Consider the following 16,555-nt stretch of genomic DNA (forward strand, 5'->3'; position numbering starts at 1 on the left):
CCTGCTCAAATCAGGACCATCCCTAACTAGATCATCCCACCCAAGGCTTTGTCTAGCCAGGTCTTAAAAACCTCCAAGGATGGAGATTCCACAACTTCTCTGGGTAAGCTGTTCCAGTGCTTTACTACCCCCCAGGGTGAGAGTTTTTTCCTAATATGTAACCTAAACTTCCCTTGCTGCAGCTTGAGCCCCTTGCTCCTTGTTCTGTCATCTGTCACCATAGTCATAACAGATCTATGGTGTTGTGCTATGACTGGTGGGATTCAACTCTATGACGGTCATGGACTTTTGTAGGCTAGTTGTATGAGAAGCTGTATGTCTTGATAAACTTCTTGGCATTTGTTAGTTGTTCTGTATTTCCTGACGTGTACATTCCTTCTGCTCCCTAGTTTTTCAATCAAAGAGTGAGTATTCAGACAGGTTAGAGGCTATACCCTCCCCTTTCAAGTTGATTCTCTTCCTAATCAGTTTCTTTTTCCACAGGGAGAAAGGGGGTGGCTTTCAAGGAATAGCTTTGGCAAGGTCACTGATAGTGACAAGACTGCCTCATAGATTTTAAAGGATGGGCAGACTAGAAAAGATAAAAAAACAAAACTCCCTGAAATTTTCCTGGAAGTAGTTCAGACTTTTTTCAAAGCTGTTTAACAGCTCCCACTAAGCATATGGTTTAGCTTTTAAAAGAATGTATTCATGAGTGTAGAGGTAGATTGCAAAGTATCTCTCGTAGTAAGTGTAGAGTTGGGACAGTAAATATTGCTTCTACAGCAATAGTGATCTAGCTAATCTATCGTTCATGTTGGTGCCAGAAGTTTAAAAAAAAGTAACTGCTTTTCCTGGTCATGTATGCTGCTGGGCTTTCCAGAGCAATGGTATGTTACATGTTTATTGACAAATATATAGCAGTGTTACAACTGAGGTGTTGCAAGATCCTTTAAGGGTGCCATGTAATATTAACGCTGTTAAGTGTCCAAACATCCTCACATGATTCACAAGATAAATTCAAAGGCTAGGGACAGACATTCAAAAAGCCTCAGCCTGAATTGATTCAATCTAGGCAGGTTAATGTAACCTACCTAGGTTGAATTGGTTTGCAATTACATAGACATTCCCTCTGAACTGAAGAAGTGCAGGCACATGCCTGCAGTGGCTCCAGCTAGAAACTAGAGTAGCCCTCCCTTCCCTTCCACTGCTGAGCTGAGGGTGGGGTGTGTCCAGGCCCCAGGAGGACGCTCTGATTATGGAGGGGTTCCGTCCCACCTTGCTGCTCTTGATCAATGAGGGAGCCAGCAGGGAGTTCGTAACACAGCGTTTAGCACTCCATCAAGAAAGCAAAAGCCTCTCATTAGTTCAAGCTCTTCTTAAATAACATTTTCCAAGGAAGGAATGGAGGGACATTACTAGCTAACCTGTTGATTAGCTCCAGAAAGCCCTAAGCGGACACTGTTGTGTTTGCCTTTGTCCTTACACAGACACCTCTCAGCGTTAGCTAGCATACCATGTGCTGGCTATGGTCTGTGCTGTGAGAGAGGGGAGGAGAATCCCTTCTTGACAAAGGAGTGGGGGTGGGGCAAGGGGAAGCCAGGCAGACCCTGCTGTGACTGCATTCCCTCCAGGGAGCAGAGGGGTGGGACCAGCCCTGCTCTGGGGCAGAGAGCCCTGCCCAGGGATGCAAAGCATCTGGGATGCTGGGGGACTCTGGTTTAAGTTAAACCAGGAAGGGCTCTGGGACAGACATTGCATAAACCGGTTTGACGCAAATCAATGAAGTCTGATACTGCATTCAACCAAGTTTATCTCAAACTGATTTCAGCTATTTTCAAAATGATTTATGTGCACTGAACGTCTGTTCTGTTACAGGGTTACATCAGTTTCTGATCACTTAAACCGGTTTATATGTAATGTCTGTCCCTACCCAAAAATTTCAAGTAGAAACCCAGTGTCAAACAGTCTTTCTGGGTTCTTTGTAACAGAAGAATTGTCTATTATTTTTTCATAGTAATAAAACAAAAGAAAGATAATAGCTGAAGTGCCTTCAGTCAAACAAAGGGTACCTTGAGTCTAAAAATATTGATAATTGCTGCCTTAAACACATCCTTAATGATGCCCCCCCCCCGTGCAAGTGCTCCTGGAAAATAATGTTCATCTCAAGCTAGTCTTTGGATAAGCCTGTCCTGGCTTATAGGCAGGTCCCCAACCTCAAATAATGTCTCTCCAGCAAAAGGCTACGTAATTTCTACCAATTCTTACCAAGCCCCCTAGCCTTGTTATAGACCCAGATGCCAACTGTGCCCCCCACATCAATACAGACCACATGATCACTGGACCAAGCAACACAAATGGTAACATCTGGTGTTCATTCACTTACTCCTCCACCAGTCATACATGCCATCTCTTGCTTATGGTGTCTCTCTGATCTACATTGGCCAGATGGGGCAGTCCCTGTGAAAAATCAATGGTCACTAATTTCACATCAATTCCAGAAACACATAGGAGCCCATGGCAAAATACTAACTTCCCTGGACTTGCCATCACTGACATCAGAGCAGCTGCCCTTAAGAAAACAAGCAAACAAACAAAATAATGAATAGGAATTTGCAGCAAAATTCCACAGACTGGATTGTGTTTAACTGTGGTCAAAGTGGGGGCTGTAGATTCTTATCCCATTTCTTGGCCAGCTGTCAACTCCAGTGTCTTTCAAGGGATTCATTGACCTAATCATCTCAGTTGACCTAATCAACCCACTTTTTACTTCCTTATTAAAGAGGTTTCCCCTTCCATATAAAACCCATTTTTTCTGCTAAGCTATTACTAGTGTCTGAGCAAGTAGGTTGTTGCCTATGAAAATGCATACCACTCTGAATCAATTAGTTGTGCCCCCCGCCCTACTTCTGCCATGTTTGTTCATAAACATCACTTGAACTCGAAGACCAGTTACCGGATTGGTTGCAAGGATTTTTTTTTAAATGTCTAACCTGCCAAATGCCTTTTTTTCTTCTTCTCCTTTTGCCTTTTTTTTCTAAATTTTTTTTCTTCCTTGTTTGCTTTTTTGTTCTATATTTTACACTTGCTTGGTTAATCTGAATGTTTGATTATGCCATTTTATCTAATTTAGTTAATTTATGCAAAATCAGCATGCAGTAAGACTTTCAGGAAGCCTATTCAGTACTTGCTTTGAAGTGTTAGGAAATTGACTAAAAATGGAATATGAAACTAGAACGCAAGATATTTTAATTATGTCTTCAAAAACCAAGGCCAGTTTCTTTCCTTAATGCTTTGTTCCCTTCCCCCATAGTTAATAAAAATATATTCATTTAAATTTAAATTATTTCATTCTCTTTGAAAGAAAACAAAATTCAGTCACATTGGTGCATTTAGTAATTTATAGGGTGCTTGAAACAGTCTAATTTGTTAATTTTATTCTCATTATTAATAAAACAAGATAATTAGACCTAAGTTTGTTTCACAAAATGCAGATAACTTCAGGTGTTAATCTGCATGGAGTTTTTATATAGAATCTTGAAAACAAATTTGATGACATGAAGGCTACTTGTCTATATGTGGAGTTCAAGAAGTGGTTTAAATGCAGGGAACACGTATTCCTCAAATACAGCCATGTAGGACTCTTGCATTAATATTAGTACTTAAGGCTAAATACAGATGGTCAAAAATCCCAAAGCTGAATCACAGGTTAGTCTGAGCTGTGTAGATTGAGCCAATCAGCAAGTGAACAGACATTTACTTTTGATTCCAGAAATGCAGCCACATTCTTGCAGTGGCTCAGGCCAAAAGCTGGGGAGTGGTAGAACAAGCCTCCCTGCTTCACTGGAACAGAGAGCTTGGACCAAGACTATTCCGCCCATTCTGCAAGGGGAAGCTTGCAATGGGGGCGGAGGGGTGGGGAGGGGCAAGGCATGCTGGGAGACTGTGAGTTAACTTGAATCTGGAGGGGATTTGGGACAGAAGTTCAACAAACTGATTTAACCTAAATCAGTTAAGTCTGATACTACATCCATCCAGGTTTACCTTAAACTAGTTTTGGCCATTTTGAAAGCAGTTTATGAGCACTGAACTTATGTTCCGTTACAGGTTTAAACCAGCTGCCAATCACTTATACTGGTTTATATGCAAGTTCTGTCCCTAGCCTAAATATCCTTGAAATACAACCTCTTCATATCTGGAAATTGGGGATTAGCTATGTTGCAACCAACTAGAAAACAAGCTCATACTCATAGCCTTATACTGAATGCTTGGATACACAAGAAGATATCTAATAGATTCCAGCTCTAGTTGTTTTCCATTGTTTGAAATAACAGTGAAAGACCCCAAAGAATTAGAAAAGGAAGGTAAGGGGAATGTGCACCTACAAATGGCAAATGAAGTGTGAAAAATCACAGTTGCAGGTGAATAACATTATCTTCTTCAAGACTTGCCTTTACAGTGCCCCATGCTTGGGAGAATAGCTGACAGTGCTGGTACATTGGTAGAGTCCTGAGTACTCCATCTAAATAAAGATGGTAAAACGTATCTGAACCAGTTGTTGTACTTTATCCATCATTTGAGTGAGCAGTCCTGAGTAAAACTCTTTGAAGAAGCTTAAAGATATAGCTTAATAGGGTAACGGCTTTAAACTTAATGGGAGATTCTATCATGTTTTCAAGTCAAAAGTATATGTCATTTTTCCAGGGTGTTTTTTCTGGCAAGATTTTAATTTTAAAATGCATCTTAATGTATGTTAACTTACAGTAAATTATCTTTTAAAAACTGTCTCAAATTTTCTAGCACTCTGTAAAGGAGTCCTAGTATAATGAAAAATATACGGTGTTGTTAAGCTAGCAGGTTCTACAAATGAAACTTAATGAGCACAAATTATTCTTTATTTGATGAACTGAAAGCAAAATTTAACTAAATTCTCAAACACTCTCTTCCCTTGAGAGCCAAGAGATATACAAGGATGAACTATATTTAGGATTGCTTACAATCAACTGTAATGTGAAAACTTTTCTCTGTAAAGACCTTTTGCTTGTTTTCCATTACACTCCATTTAGTCATACATAAAAATATGGTTGGCTCAAATGACTTTAAACAGAAATGTCAATCTCCCTTCACCCCCCACCTTCTGAGCTGGATCTGGACCACAGGACTCCTCGTGGGACGGATCTGGCCCACCTTTGGCAGTAGGGTGAGCAACAGTATTAACTACTGTGAGGTCTTGAGCTGTGCTGGTTTAATTCACTTATCAATTGTCCCTCCATTGAAGACACATGTCCCAAATGGGGCTCCATAAAAAGGAGTTTGGTGGCAGGCCCTGTTCCTTTTTGCCTTACCCATGTATTTCCTGCCACTCCAGGAGCCTCAAAGGGTGGATGATACAGCTCCACAGGCTCTATCTTTGACACCCCTGACTTTTAAATTATTATTTTGTAAATGGAGTATTATTTAGATTGAATGCCTTAGCTACATACCTCATCCCAAAACAATTTGTTGGGTAGTATAGCAAATGTAAAGACCATTAAGTAGTAAATACCAGTTGGTACATATAGCAAAATAGCTGAAGCTGGCTATCCTAATTAAATGCTAAACATTTTATTTTTGTGTGGTGCAGCACAAGTTCAATGTGAAACCAGCAGTGTGGAGTTTTAGTCTGTGGAGTGCTCAGTAACACTCGTATTCTCTTCCAAAGTAGAACTAAGTATGAAGTAGCAATACAGTCAATTTTGCTTTACAATAGTACTGTCAGGTATATTCCATATTTTTATTTGTAGTGGCATTTGTTCTGTAATGTTTCCTTTTAAACATCGTTTCTCAGTAACTGACTTTTTTATACATGTGTATCTGTACTTCACTAACTGTACTGTACCATGTAGATGGTTCACAATCACTGTCAGTAACTCCTTTCCAGTAACTTGTCTTTTACAAAAGCCTGTTTGAGGATCCTCTTTAATATCTACAAGATCAAATTTATTGCAGTACTATTTTGTTTATTAAAGTATTGTGGGATTTAGGGACCAGTTTCTAAATATAAAAGGGACCAGTTTCTAAATATAAAAGGGACCAGTTTCTAAATATAAAATACATCAGATAAGTGTATTAAGGGAGTCTTGTCAATGCGTTTTCTTGCACCATGTGAAAGAGGATATATTACTGCTTTATTTATAAAATTCAGCTGTAAAAATCATAACTGAACTTGTCAATGTAGTGAGATGAATTCACCTACTGAGATCTGAGTACACACACAAATTTCCTTTAAGAACAGGGTGTGATCCTCTTCCTGAGATTATCGGATACCCTATTAATCTAGTGCATTCTTTGATATTGCAATGGCCATTGTCCCCACTGGTCTGTACTTGTGCCACATTGTAAAGTGCTTTTTATTTTTACTTTTTTTCACATAGCATTTTTTACTATAGCACATAGCAGGGTAGAATATATGATATTGCTGATCCTTTGGACAAAAGGTTGTGAATTTGGGGGACTAGACTTAATGATACAGACATTCTTTCCCAAATGGTATTCCTCATCAAATAGTGAGGTTCTCTAACCTGAAAGCAAAATTGGATAAATCCCTTTTGGGCTCTGAGAGTCATTAACTTAGGTGTCTGAAATTGGAGACTTATGTCTTCATTACTGATACTGGAAAGAATGTTCCAAATGAAACCCTTTATTTTGGGGGGAGGGGGGCAATTTTATTTTCAAGATGGCTGGTAATTGTGCGCAAATAAACAGTGCACAACATGCAGCATATACACAGGCATTTTGAAGAATTTTCAGTATTTTGAATAACCTTAAATATATTAGAATGAAGCATATTTGTTTTTCAGATTTTAAAAGTAGTCATGTTAAAACTTCTTCTCTTCAGTGTTGCATCTAAGTTAGTAGTTAGTCCTTGTACAGGAGTCAAAGTATACCAGAAGTATAAAATAGCATTTGCTGTCTTTAAAATGAGTACACTACAGGTATAGGCATTGAAGTTCTCTTGAACTGACTGGATATATTCAGGGCTTTCTAAACATTATATTGCTACTGGTGCCTATCCAGTTATGCAGTAACCATATTTACATTATTAGGTACATAGGTGCACTCCCTAAACTATCTGAATATTTGGCCCTAAAGTTATATTTTTAGTACTAATGTGTTTTTTCCAGAAAGATATTTTATATCATGGCTGCCCAAATTCTATGCGGACAGGGGCCACATACTGCGTGGACTGTACCACCAGGGACTGCCTCACCAGTGTCAACCCACAGGCCATTGGCCGCAACTCCCTCCCATTGCACTGTGCATCCAGATGGCCCCTTCTTCCACTGTACTCACTACACCATGTTGTGAGCTACCCTAGCACAAGGGGCTGTGCTGCCCTGTCCCCCAGGGTGGGAGCAGGAAGTGAAAGCTGAGGGAGGGGAGAGGAGCCTAGAGATCCCAGCTGCAGCAGCAGTAGCCAGAGTGATAGTAAGGGCAGCAGCAGGAGAAGGAGTTCAGAGACTGTATGATAACCCACTATGGGCCACCAGTTGGAGAGCCCAGTTTTATAATGCTTTCAAATTATTTAGAGCTATAACTTTCTACTTTTTTCCCCACGACTTAAAAGACTAAAACACAAAGATACTTGTCTTCTGCTTAATATACAAAAGCATACTAGTTATACATTAATATGCTAGTTAAATCCATTAAAATAGTTTTTTTCAAAGTATTTTTCCCAAGGTCTATCTAGGTTTCACACAACCGGGTCTACTAAAATAAAAATGACTGAAGCAGCGAGTCACCTAAAAGACTGCAGTACCTTCTGATAACATACTTCATCAAGTGCAGCAGTCCATGAAATCCTGCACACCACTACATAGATTTAAATGAGAAATGAGGGAATCAGCAGTTTATTTTTATTAACTCCATTTTTGTCCCAGATATTTTTTAGACTTTTGTATTAAAATTTGTAGATAAAAATTGTTTTACTTACACCTTTGAGCAACAAGAATTCAATTACCCAACAAATTTAGACACTTTATCATGTGGAAATAGGGAATTTGAATTAGAACTTGACTTCTTCCTTCTGCTTACTGTCGAGAAACCTAAGCAGAGTTGGCACTAACCCCTTTCCTCAAAGATCTTTCTTCAGGCTTTTATTTCAAATAAGATTCTTAGGAAACTCAATCTCTTCAATGATAAAAATAGAACAGCCAAGACACTCCATAAAACAGGGACACAATTCTAATATTGAGATATTTACAGTGATGTATTGAATTTGATGCCTGAAAAAAGGTTATTTGCCATCCAGCTTTGTTATGGTATTAATGATCATATTGGTTTAATCCAGAGATAGGCAATTATTTCGGCTGAAGGGCCACTTAACAAGTTTTGGTGAGATATCAAGGGCTGCACACACAAAATCTTTCAGAAGACATCATTTTCACATATAGATAAAAAAAAAAAATCGTAAACTAAAAATCAAACTCCAACTGTAACTGGCAAGTCAGTCAGTAATACAGAAGTCCTCAACTTCAGGAAAGTTGACTTTAACAAACTAAGGAAGCTTGTCAGAGAGGCCCTAAAAGGCCACAACCCAATGGTGAGGGGAGGAGTTCAGGACGAGTGGTTGTTCCTCAAGGGAGCAATCCTGGATGCGCAAAGGATGGAGGACTGGAACCACCACCAAGGAGAAATACTCTGCTCTGGTCCAGACCTGCAGAGAGCAAACCAGGAAAGCCAAAGCTGTGATGGAACTCCAGCTAGCTACAAAAATCAAAGACAACAAAAAGTCCTTTTTTAGATATGTGGGGAGCCAGAGGAAAAGCAAGGGCAACATTGGACCTCTGCTAAACCAGATGCGGCAACTGACAACTGATGCCCAGGAAAAACCGAATTTGCTAAATGGGTACTTTGCGTCAGTTTTTCACCAGTCCCATGGGATGGCCCTGCCCACTATGGGTCAGGGAGGCCCAAGTGAGGGAGATTCCTTGCCCTCCATTGAAGCTGACCTCATGAAGGAACACAGGGACAGGCTGGATACCTTCAAGTCAGCTGGCCCTGATGGGTTACACCCAAGGGTACTCAGGGAGCTGGCAAGCATCATAGCTCAGCCCCTGGCATGTATCTTCTAGAGCTCTTGGCACTCCGGTGAAGTGCCCGATGGTTGGAAGAGGGCCAATGTAATATCTATCTTCAAGAAAGGGAGGAAAGTAGATCTGGCAAACTACAGGCCCATCAGCCTGACCTCTATCCTGGGGAAGGTCTTGGAAAAGATTTTCAAAGAGGCCATCCTTAACAGACTAGCTGAAGGCAATATCCTGAGGGATATCCAGCATGGATTTGTTGCGGATAGGTCTTGCCTGACCAATCTCATTTCTTTTTATGAGCAGGCAACTAATCACCTGGACAAGGGGAAGAGATCAATGTTGTATATCTTGACTTTAAGAAAGCCTTCGATCTGGTATCCCATGATCACCTTTTGGCTAAACTGGCTAACTGCGGCCTCGACCTCACCACGATCTGCTGGCTGGGGAATTGGGTCCGCGGTAGGACCCAGAGGGTGGTGGTCAGTGCACCAAGATGATTGGTTCCCACTGTCACCATTGGGGTCCCTCAAGGCTCTGTCTGTACTGTTTAACATCTTCATCAAGAATGTGGACATTGGTGTCAGAAGCGGACTGGCCAAGTTTTGCTGATGACACCAAACTCTGGGGTAAAGCATCCACACCTGAGGACAGGAGGGTGATCCAGGCGGATCTTGACAGGCTCAGGAAATGGGCAGACGAGAACCTGATGGTGTTCAACACCAAAAAATGCAAGGTTCTCCACTTGGGAGGAAAAATCTGCAGCATCCTTACAGGCTCGGCAGTGCTACGCTGGTTAGCACTACAGATGAAAGGGACTTAGGGGTCATGATTGACCACAAGATGAACATGAGCCTTCAGTGTGATAATGCGGCTAGTGAAGTGAGCAAAAAGCTGGTTTGCATCCATACATGCTTCTCAAGCAAATCCCAGGACGTCGGCAGCTTTGGTGAGGCCGCAGCTGGAGTCCTGCGTCCAGTTTTGGGCTCCACATTTCAAAAAGGACGTGGAGAAGCTTGAGAGCGTGCACAGAAGAGCCACGCACATGATCAGAGGTCAGGAAAACGGACCTTATGATGAGAAAAGCACAGGCTTAGGAGTGATCTGATGTCCACCTATAAATTTATCAGGGGTTGCTCATCAGGATCTGGGGGAACGTCTGTTCACCAGAGTGCCCCAAGGGATGACAATATCGAACAGTCACAAACTCTCTCGCAACCAATTCAGGCTGGACATAAGAAAGAACTTCTGCACTGTCCGAGCCCCCAAGTTTTGGAATAGACTGCCACCGGAGGCGGTTCAAGCACTTTGAATGCCTTCAAGACATTTGGATGCTTATCTTGCTGGGTTGCTATGATCCCTGCTGACTTCCTGCCCCTGGGGCAGGGGGCTGGACTCAATGATCCTCTGGGGTCCCTTCCAGCCCAAATTTCTATGAAATAACGTATTTTAATTTTATTTCAAAATTTTTTTTTCCTGATTTTGTTTTTTTTAGTACTATATCTAGAGATGATTGCATAACAGCTCAAAATAAAGTCTTACTTTTGTATGGTGGGGGGTAGTGGCTTTGCACTAGGTCCTGGGAGCCAGCATGAGGGGGAGCGGGGCAGAGGGGCGCATATAGCAGAGTCGGCCCATGCAGTGCAGTGTAGGAGCAGTCCGCACCTCCCCACCATCCAACCCACAGCTGCCTCCATGGCACTCTGCATGGGGCCAAGCCCTGGCTGCTCCTGCTCAGAGCAGCCTGTACCAAGCTCCTGCCTGACCCACCCCCCACCTACCAACAGCATGTCCCTGACTCTCACTCTGGCCCCAGCCCCAGTTAGCACACCAGTGAGGCTGCTGCCACTGCTCCTGCAGCTGCCCGGGTACTGCTCGGCTTTCCCCACCTCCAACGGCTCCGCCTCATCCTGCCCCTGCTATGGTGTTCTAGGCAGCAGGTAGTGCAGGGCACCACCTGCCCAGCCAGAAAGGGGGCAAGCTGCAGACAGGAGGTTTCTGCCTTAGCATGAGGCTCCAGCTCCTGGCCCCCTTGCACCCACTTGGCTGCCCAGTGTACTGGCTGGGGCCAGGGCAGTGCCATTGGTGGGCACAGGGTAGGTGCAGGCAGGAGCACAGCATGGGCTGCCCTGGGTGGGAGTGGATGGGACTCAGTTCCATACAAGAGTGCCACAGGGGCAGCTGCGAGGTGGATATAATTACTTGATGGACTAGATCCAGCTCGTGGGCTGTCTTTGCCCACCCCTGATTTAACCAGTAACAACATCCTAATTCTCTTTGGTGATACTGTCTTAAACTAGCAGTCCTAGTAATATGCCAGTTAGGTCACCAGTGTAATTTTCTTGGATAACAGCTAGAAATGGCTTAAGCAGAAATCCAGCTGTTCATAGAACTACACTCAGCTATGTCTGATAGGCTGGATGGTCAAAAAAGGGTTCCCCTGATTGGAACTTCATCAAACTCAGGTTAGATTAGTCTCTGGTGTGCTGTGCCTGGTCACCCAGTTGTACTCAGTTTGTTGGATGACAGGTGTGATTAGCTGAGTCCTGTGTGCCAGGTAGGTCCCAAAATGCACCAGGGTCGTATATGAGTTAAGTACAGACGGGTACTTCCTTCATTTCTCACTCACTCGCACTCTTTCTGTCTCTCTCCTTCTAGAACAAAATATAACAAACTGAGTTAACTGGGTAGACAACCGATATACCTTTCTATTTGCAAATATTTGGTAGATTGCTGATTATGATTAACTGTTGTTTCCCTGGTGGGACCACTGTTACGATATTTGAATTTCCATTTTGCTATCCAGTTTCCTATAGTGTATATTACAAAGTGTTGGAAATACCTATATGTTCTTTTGCAAACTCCAGCAGAAATATGGTTTTATTGTGTGAACTTGTCAGCTATAACTGGATTTGACAAGTAGATAGTGAATAAACAATTAGCTACTAATCTGAACCATATTTTACTCTAAAGACATATAAGAGAAAGTAATTGTCATATATTTAGAGATGATAGATTTTTAGGACTTAATGCAATTTTGCTTAATTTTTGCCATGGAAATTCTGCTCAGTTTTACTTCTCTTTGTGAACATGTTGCCAGTAAAATGGCAGGTGAACCCCCATTCAAGGCAATTGGAGTTTGGTCACTGATTTCAATAGAGTCAGGATTTCACCCAGCAAATTTAATTTGTATTTCTTTGCCTGTCAAAGTACTGTAACTTATTTCACAAGTCTTTAATGTGCTAGTCATAAACATTGGAAATTGTTTATTATTATGTAATATGGCATACTGTTCACACACTACAATTAAAAGCTTTCTGGCCAAGAGTACTTTTTACTTTTAGATTAAAAATGTTGAAATCTTTAGTTTATTGTTTCAATGTCAACAGTATCTGGTAGCTGATCAGTTAAATCTTTCAATCTTTACAAAGGTTGCATTTTATATTATCATATTTTAAAATACCAGATATAAAGAAAGTATATAAAAATACCAGGAGTAAAGCTTTGCATTTTTATGGTAAATAAATTGAAGGATTTTTACTGCATATTGCAAGTCTGAATAAATCGCATATTTATTTTCTACTTGTCCGTTGAAAAAAATATAAATACTAATATCAAAGGAATTTGCCTTAAGTCTACAGTATGCATCATTCAAAATAGCATTGATGACAGTATTACCTCTCAGTTAGTTGTGAGATTTATGGATTTTTAGTTCCATGGTTTTTCATTACTCTGTCTGCACAGTCAAATTGATTTTGTAGGCACTGAATAGCAGGGAGAAGCAGGAAGGCAGTCAGTTGACATCCATCATTAATAAATGTTTAAGTATTGTTAATCTTTTTCTGGTCTGCTCATGATTTTTAGGGGCCTCTAGAAAATGATTTGGTCATCCATGTGGCTTTGATAGCAGAAAGTCAACGGTAAGTCATTTACTTTGTTTAACAATTTCTATAGGAAGAATTGAGTGCAACAGAGATAAAAAGTTTTGCTCATTTTCAAAAAATCATGAATGAGAATATTTATTTAGTAAATTGGCATGATATTCATGGCTTTGTTTCTTCATTTATCGCTACCAAGAACATTATTAAAAATTAGGCTGCAGTTAGTCTGTGGTGAAATCTCACTGTTATTTTGTTTTATAGCCTACAAGTTTTTCTGAACACATATGGAATTCAAACGCAAACTCCGCAACAGGTGGAACCTATTCAGATATGGGCTCAGCAGGAACTTGTCAAAGTAAGGGATTCTGCAGTTATAACTTATTTATGCATTTTTCTTAATGAAAACAATTCACCAACATTTCTGTATAACTTCTAAATTCTTCCTCCTGTATAAAAAATTGCAAAATAGCAAGAGTTGGGGAAGAGTGGGACACATTTTTCTGTGAAGACTTCATGTCTTCCCTTTTCCAATGGTAGGAAGTCCATGGGCAAAATCTAGAGTCTTGTATAGCTCTGGGTGCTAGCCATTTTAGCTTGGTGTACTGGATACAAGTCATTGGGAACACCCATAGTTTGGGGTTGACAGATAAATCCATATTTTCAAATGGCTCTTCATTTCCTTGGCACACTGACAAAATGACCAGATGACCTCAGGAGTAGTGGTTATCAGGTGGACACATGGGCCGTGTCAGAGCAACCATCAAACACAGGAAGTGCCCTGTTTATCTGTAAGTGTTTTAGTGTCATTAACTTAGCACTTTTGTTGCCCTTATTAACACCCCAGTAATAGCTATGACAAACCCAGCACTATGTAGAATTTTATTTCTAAATATATTTAGTTGTGCCACCTCTTCCTTCTTTTGGAGACTAGTGGAACACCTAAGCATTCTGCTGTCTCCTGACGGCCAATTGCCATTGTTCTTAATCAGCAAACTATGGACAGACATATCAGGAAACAAATTTTTCACAAAAAAGATAGCTTCTTCCCTTCATTTTGCGCACATTTGCCCAACCTAGTTTTGCCTGTAAAGAAGTAATAAAGATAATGAATAAGCTGTTGCAAATCTGCCTTGATAAAATGGCAATGATAACATGACTTGAGGCCACTTCTTTAGCTGCCCACAGGAATATTTTTTCCTGAACTATTTAATCTTTAAACAGATTTCAGGTTCTTTGCCCATACATGATATTTCTCTTTCTTCTAGAATCTGAAACTGACTAAAATGCATTCTAAGCTTTTTAGTTTTATTAGGTTAACAGAGTCTTTAACATTTCTAGTAATATGTGGGCACAGGTCTTTTTTCCAGACATTAGACCTACTGTTCTGATACCAATAGCTCACTGTCTATATTAGCGTGTTGAGTGAGACAACTTGAGCTTGTACATTCCAATCAGAAGCCTTGGTGCTTCTCACCCCATGGTAAGTCCAAATCTAAACTCCTAATTTTACTTGACCCTTGCCATATTCTCATTTGTGACTACAACTGCATTCATCTTCCTGTGGCCTGTTTTACTTTGCAGTTCAGGGACCTGCTGCCCTGTGCCCTTCATGAGAAAAACCACGTCAGGAAAGAACCCTACTTGATTGGCCATTAATTTCAGTTTTTGTTTGTTCGTTCTTTCATTCGTTCTTTCAGAAATCTATGTGTGGGTGATGGTTTCTCTGGGAACCAAGCTTTAGTCAGTCTAAACTCATTGGCATACCTCTTTTCCCCCCAGCCAGTGGCAGCTCCTTGCTTCTGTTCTTTCATATATATCAGAAGACTTTCCTGAAGCCATGCTCTGGCAGCTCCTCTCACTTGTTCCTTTTCTCTACCTTTATGCTTCTCCCCTTAGAGATAATTTGAGGCCTCTGATTCCTTCACAAAACTCAACAAAGTCACTCCAAATCCTAGCCTTGCCCCCCCAACTTGGTGTCATCTGCAAACATGCAGAGGGTGCACTCCATCTCATCTTCCAGATTTGTTAATGAAAATATTGAATAAAACCAGCCTCTGGACCGGCCCCTAGGGCACTCCACTTAATACCAACTGCCAACTAGGTGGAAAGCCATTATCGCTTTCCATTGAGCTCAATAATCCAGCCAGCTTTCTATCCACCTTACAGTCCATTCATCCAATCTATACTTCATTAGCTTGCTTGCAAGAAAGCTTTGGAAGACCATATTAAAAGCCTTGCTAAAGTCAAGGTGTATCATGTCCACTGCTTTCCCCACATCCACGGAACGAGTCATATCATCAAGAAGGCAATCAGGTTGATCAGGTATGACGTGCCCTTGGTGAATCTGTGCTGACTGTTCCTGTTTTCTTCCTACCTATTTCTATATATTCCTTGAATTGTACTGGCCCAGGGCCAACCAGAGCAGAGGGCTTCTTCCCAAATGTTCCTTTGACAACTATTATGCCTCCCAAGCTCTGTTGCCATCCACGTCCTCCTGACACTGTCCCTGGCAGCACAGCCCCTCCTGTCACCACCCCTCTGTTTTCTCCTGAGGAGGGAAGGAAAGAAATGCAGAAAAGCTAGTGTTAACAAAACGGAAAAAGCTGACACAGGAACCTGTATTTGCTTTTTATGAAGGACTTGTATAATCCAGATAGTTAATCATACCAGTTCTACAAACACTTCTGCCTATTGATAACCAGAGCGGTTAACTTGACAATCTTCTGGGGAACAGTATTTGATATATTTCTGGGAAATGAACCAGCTTTATGATGTTTAAAGCTAAAATATTTGTTATCTTATAATGGATACTTAAAAAACAAATCCATTAGAAAGAGCCTGAATTGACACAGCTTTGGGGGTTTTGGTTTTTTGTTGGTTTTTTGTTTTTTGGGTGTTTTTTACCTGTAATGAATCAAAGAGAAGATCTGTTACTGGAAGAAGAGATTATTTTAGTAAACCATAGAGCATTGTGTCGAAGAGAACACAATTCGAAGAGAACATCCTCAAGGAAATGTTTACGACTATTCAAGTTCCATTTTTCTTTTAACAAAAAAATTCTTTCAAGGTGGGCTGAAAATCAAGGTGATTTAAATTTTATGTTTCATTCATTTTTAATTAACTTTTCCATTTGGACTTCAGTTATTTTCTAAAGAAAATTGCTTTCTCATTGGTTTAGATTTACTGATAAATAGAGCCTCCAAACTAGATTTAGCAGCTCTTTTTGCAGCTCTTTTTGCTATCTGCAAGGATACACTAAACTGTATACATTTATTTAAGCAATTATAATTTGACAATTGAGCCAATCAAAACTCAAGTTGGGAGAAGCTTTGAATCAGGAGGAATCTGTCTTCCAGGCTCAGTGAATCCTGATGAGAGACGCAGTCGTTTCTTACGGAGCCAGAATCTGGGTCCTTGTGCCCATGATGACTTCACCATTTTCTTCTACTCAGTACCACAATCCAGTGGGTTCCCTCACTAGGTCAAGCCCTTTAATACAATTTGTAACCTGCTATGCAATACCTACAAACCTAGTCTTCAGAAGTTAGATGTTTCTCCCTGATTCTTTCTTGCTGTAATGAACTATTTAGTCTGTAACTAAAGTTCTTTCTATGCAACTCAGAGCTTTCA

At 40.8% G+C, this 16,555-nt stretch overlaps 1 protein-coding gene across 3 annotated transcripts in view; it reads left to right on the forward strand.

The window, feature by feature from the left end:
- Nucleotides 1-16,555, forward strand: part of PHKB (phosphorylase kinase regulatory subunit beta) — a 275,233-nt gene that overhangs the window by 212,278 nt on the left and 46,400 nt on the right. For all 3 annotated transcript variants that reach the window (XM_019505661.1, XM_019505660.1, XM_019505662.1), the window contains 2 exons: nt 12,909-12,964; nt 13,187-13,280. In XM_019505661.1, the coding sequence (XP_019361206.1) occupies nt 12,909-12,964; nt 13,187-13,280 (150 nt within the window). The remainder of the gene's footprint in view (nt 1-12,908; nt 12,965-13,186; nt 13,281-16,555) is intronic.

This window comes from Gavialis gangeticus, unplaced genomic scaffold (genome assembly GCF_001723915.1).
Source record: "Gavialis gangeticus isolate Ggan-Ray unplaced genomic scaffold, GavGan_comp1, whole genome shotgun sequence".
Taxonomy (NCBI): domain Eukaryota; kingdom Metazoa; phylum Chordata; order Crocodylia; family Gavialidae; genus Gavialis; species Gavialis gangeticus.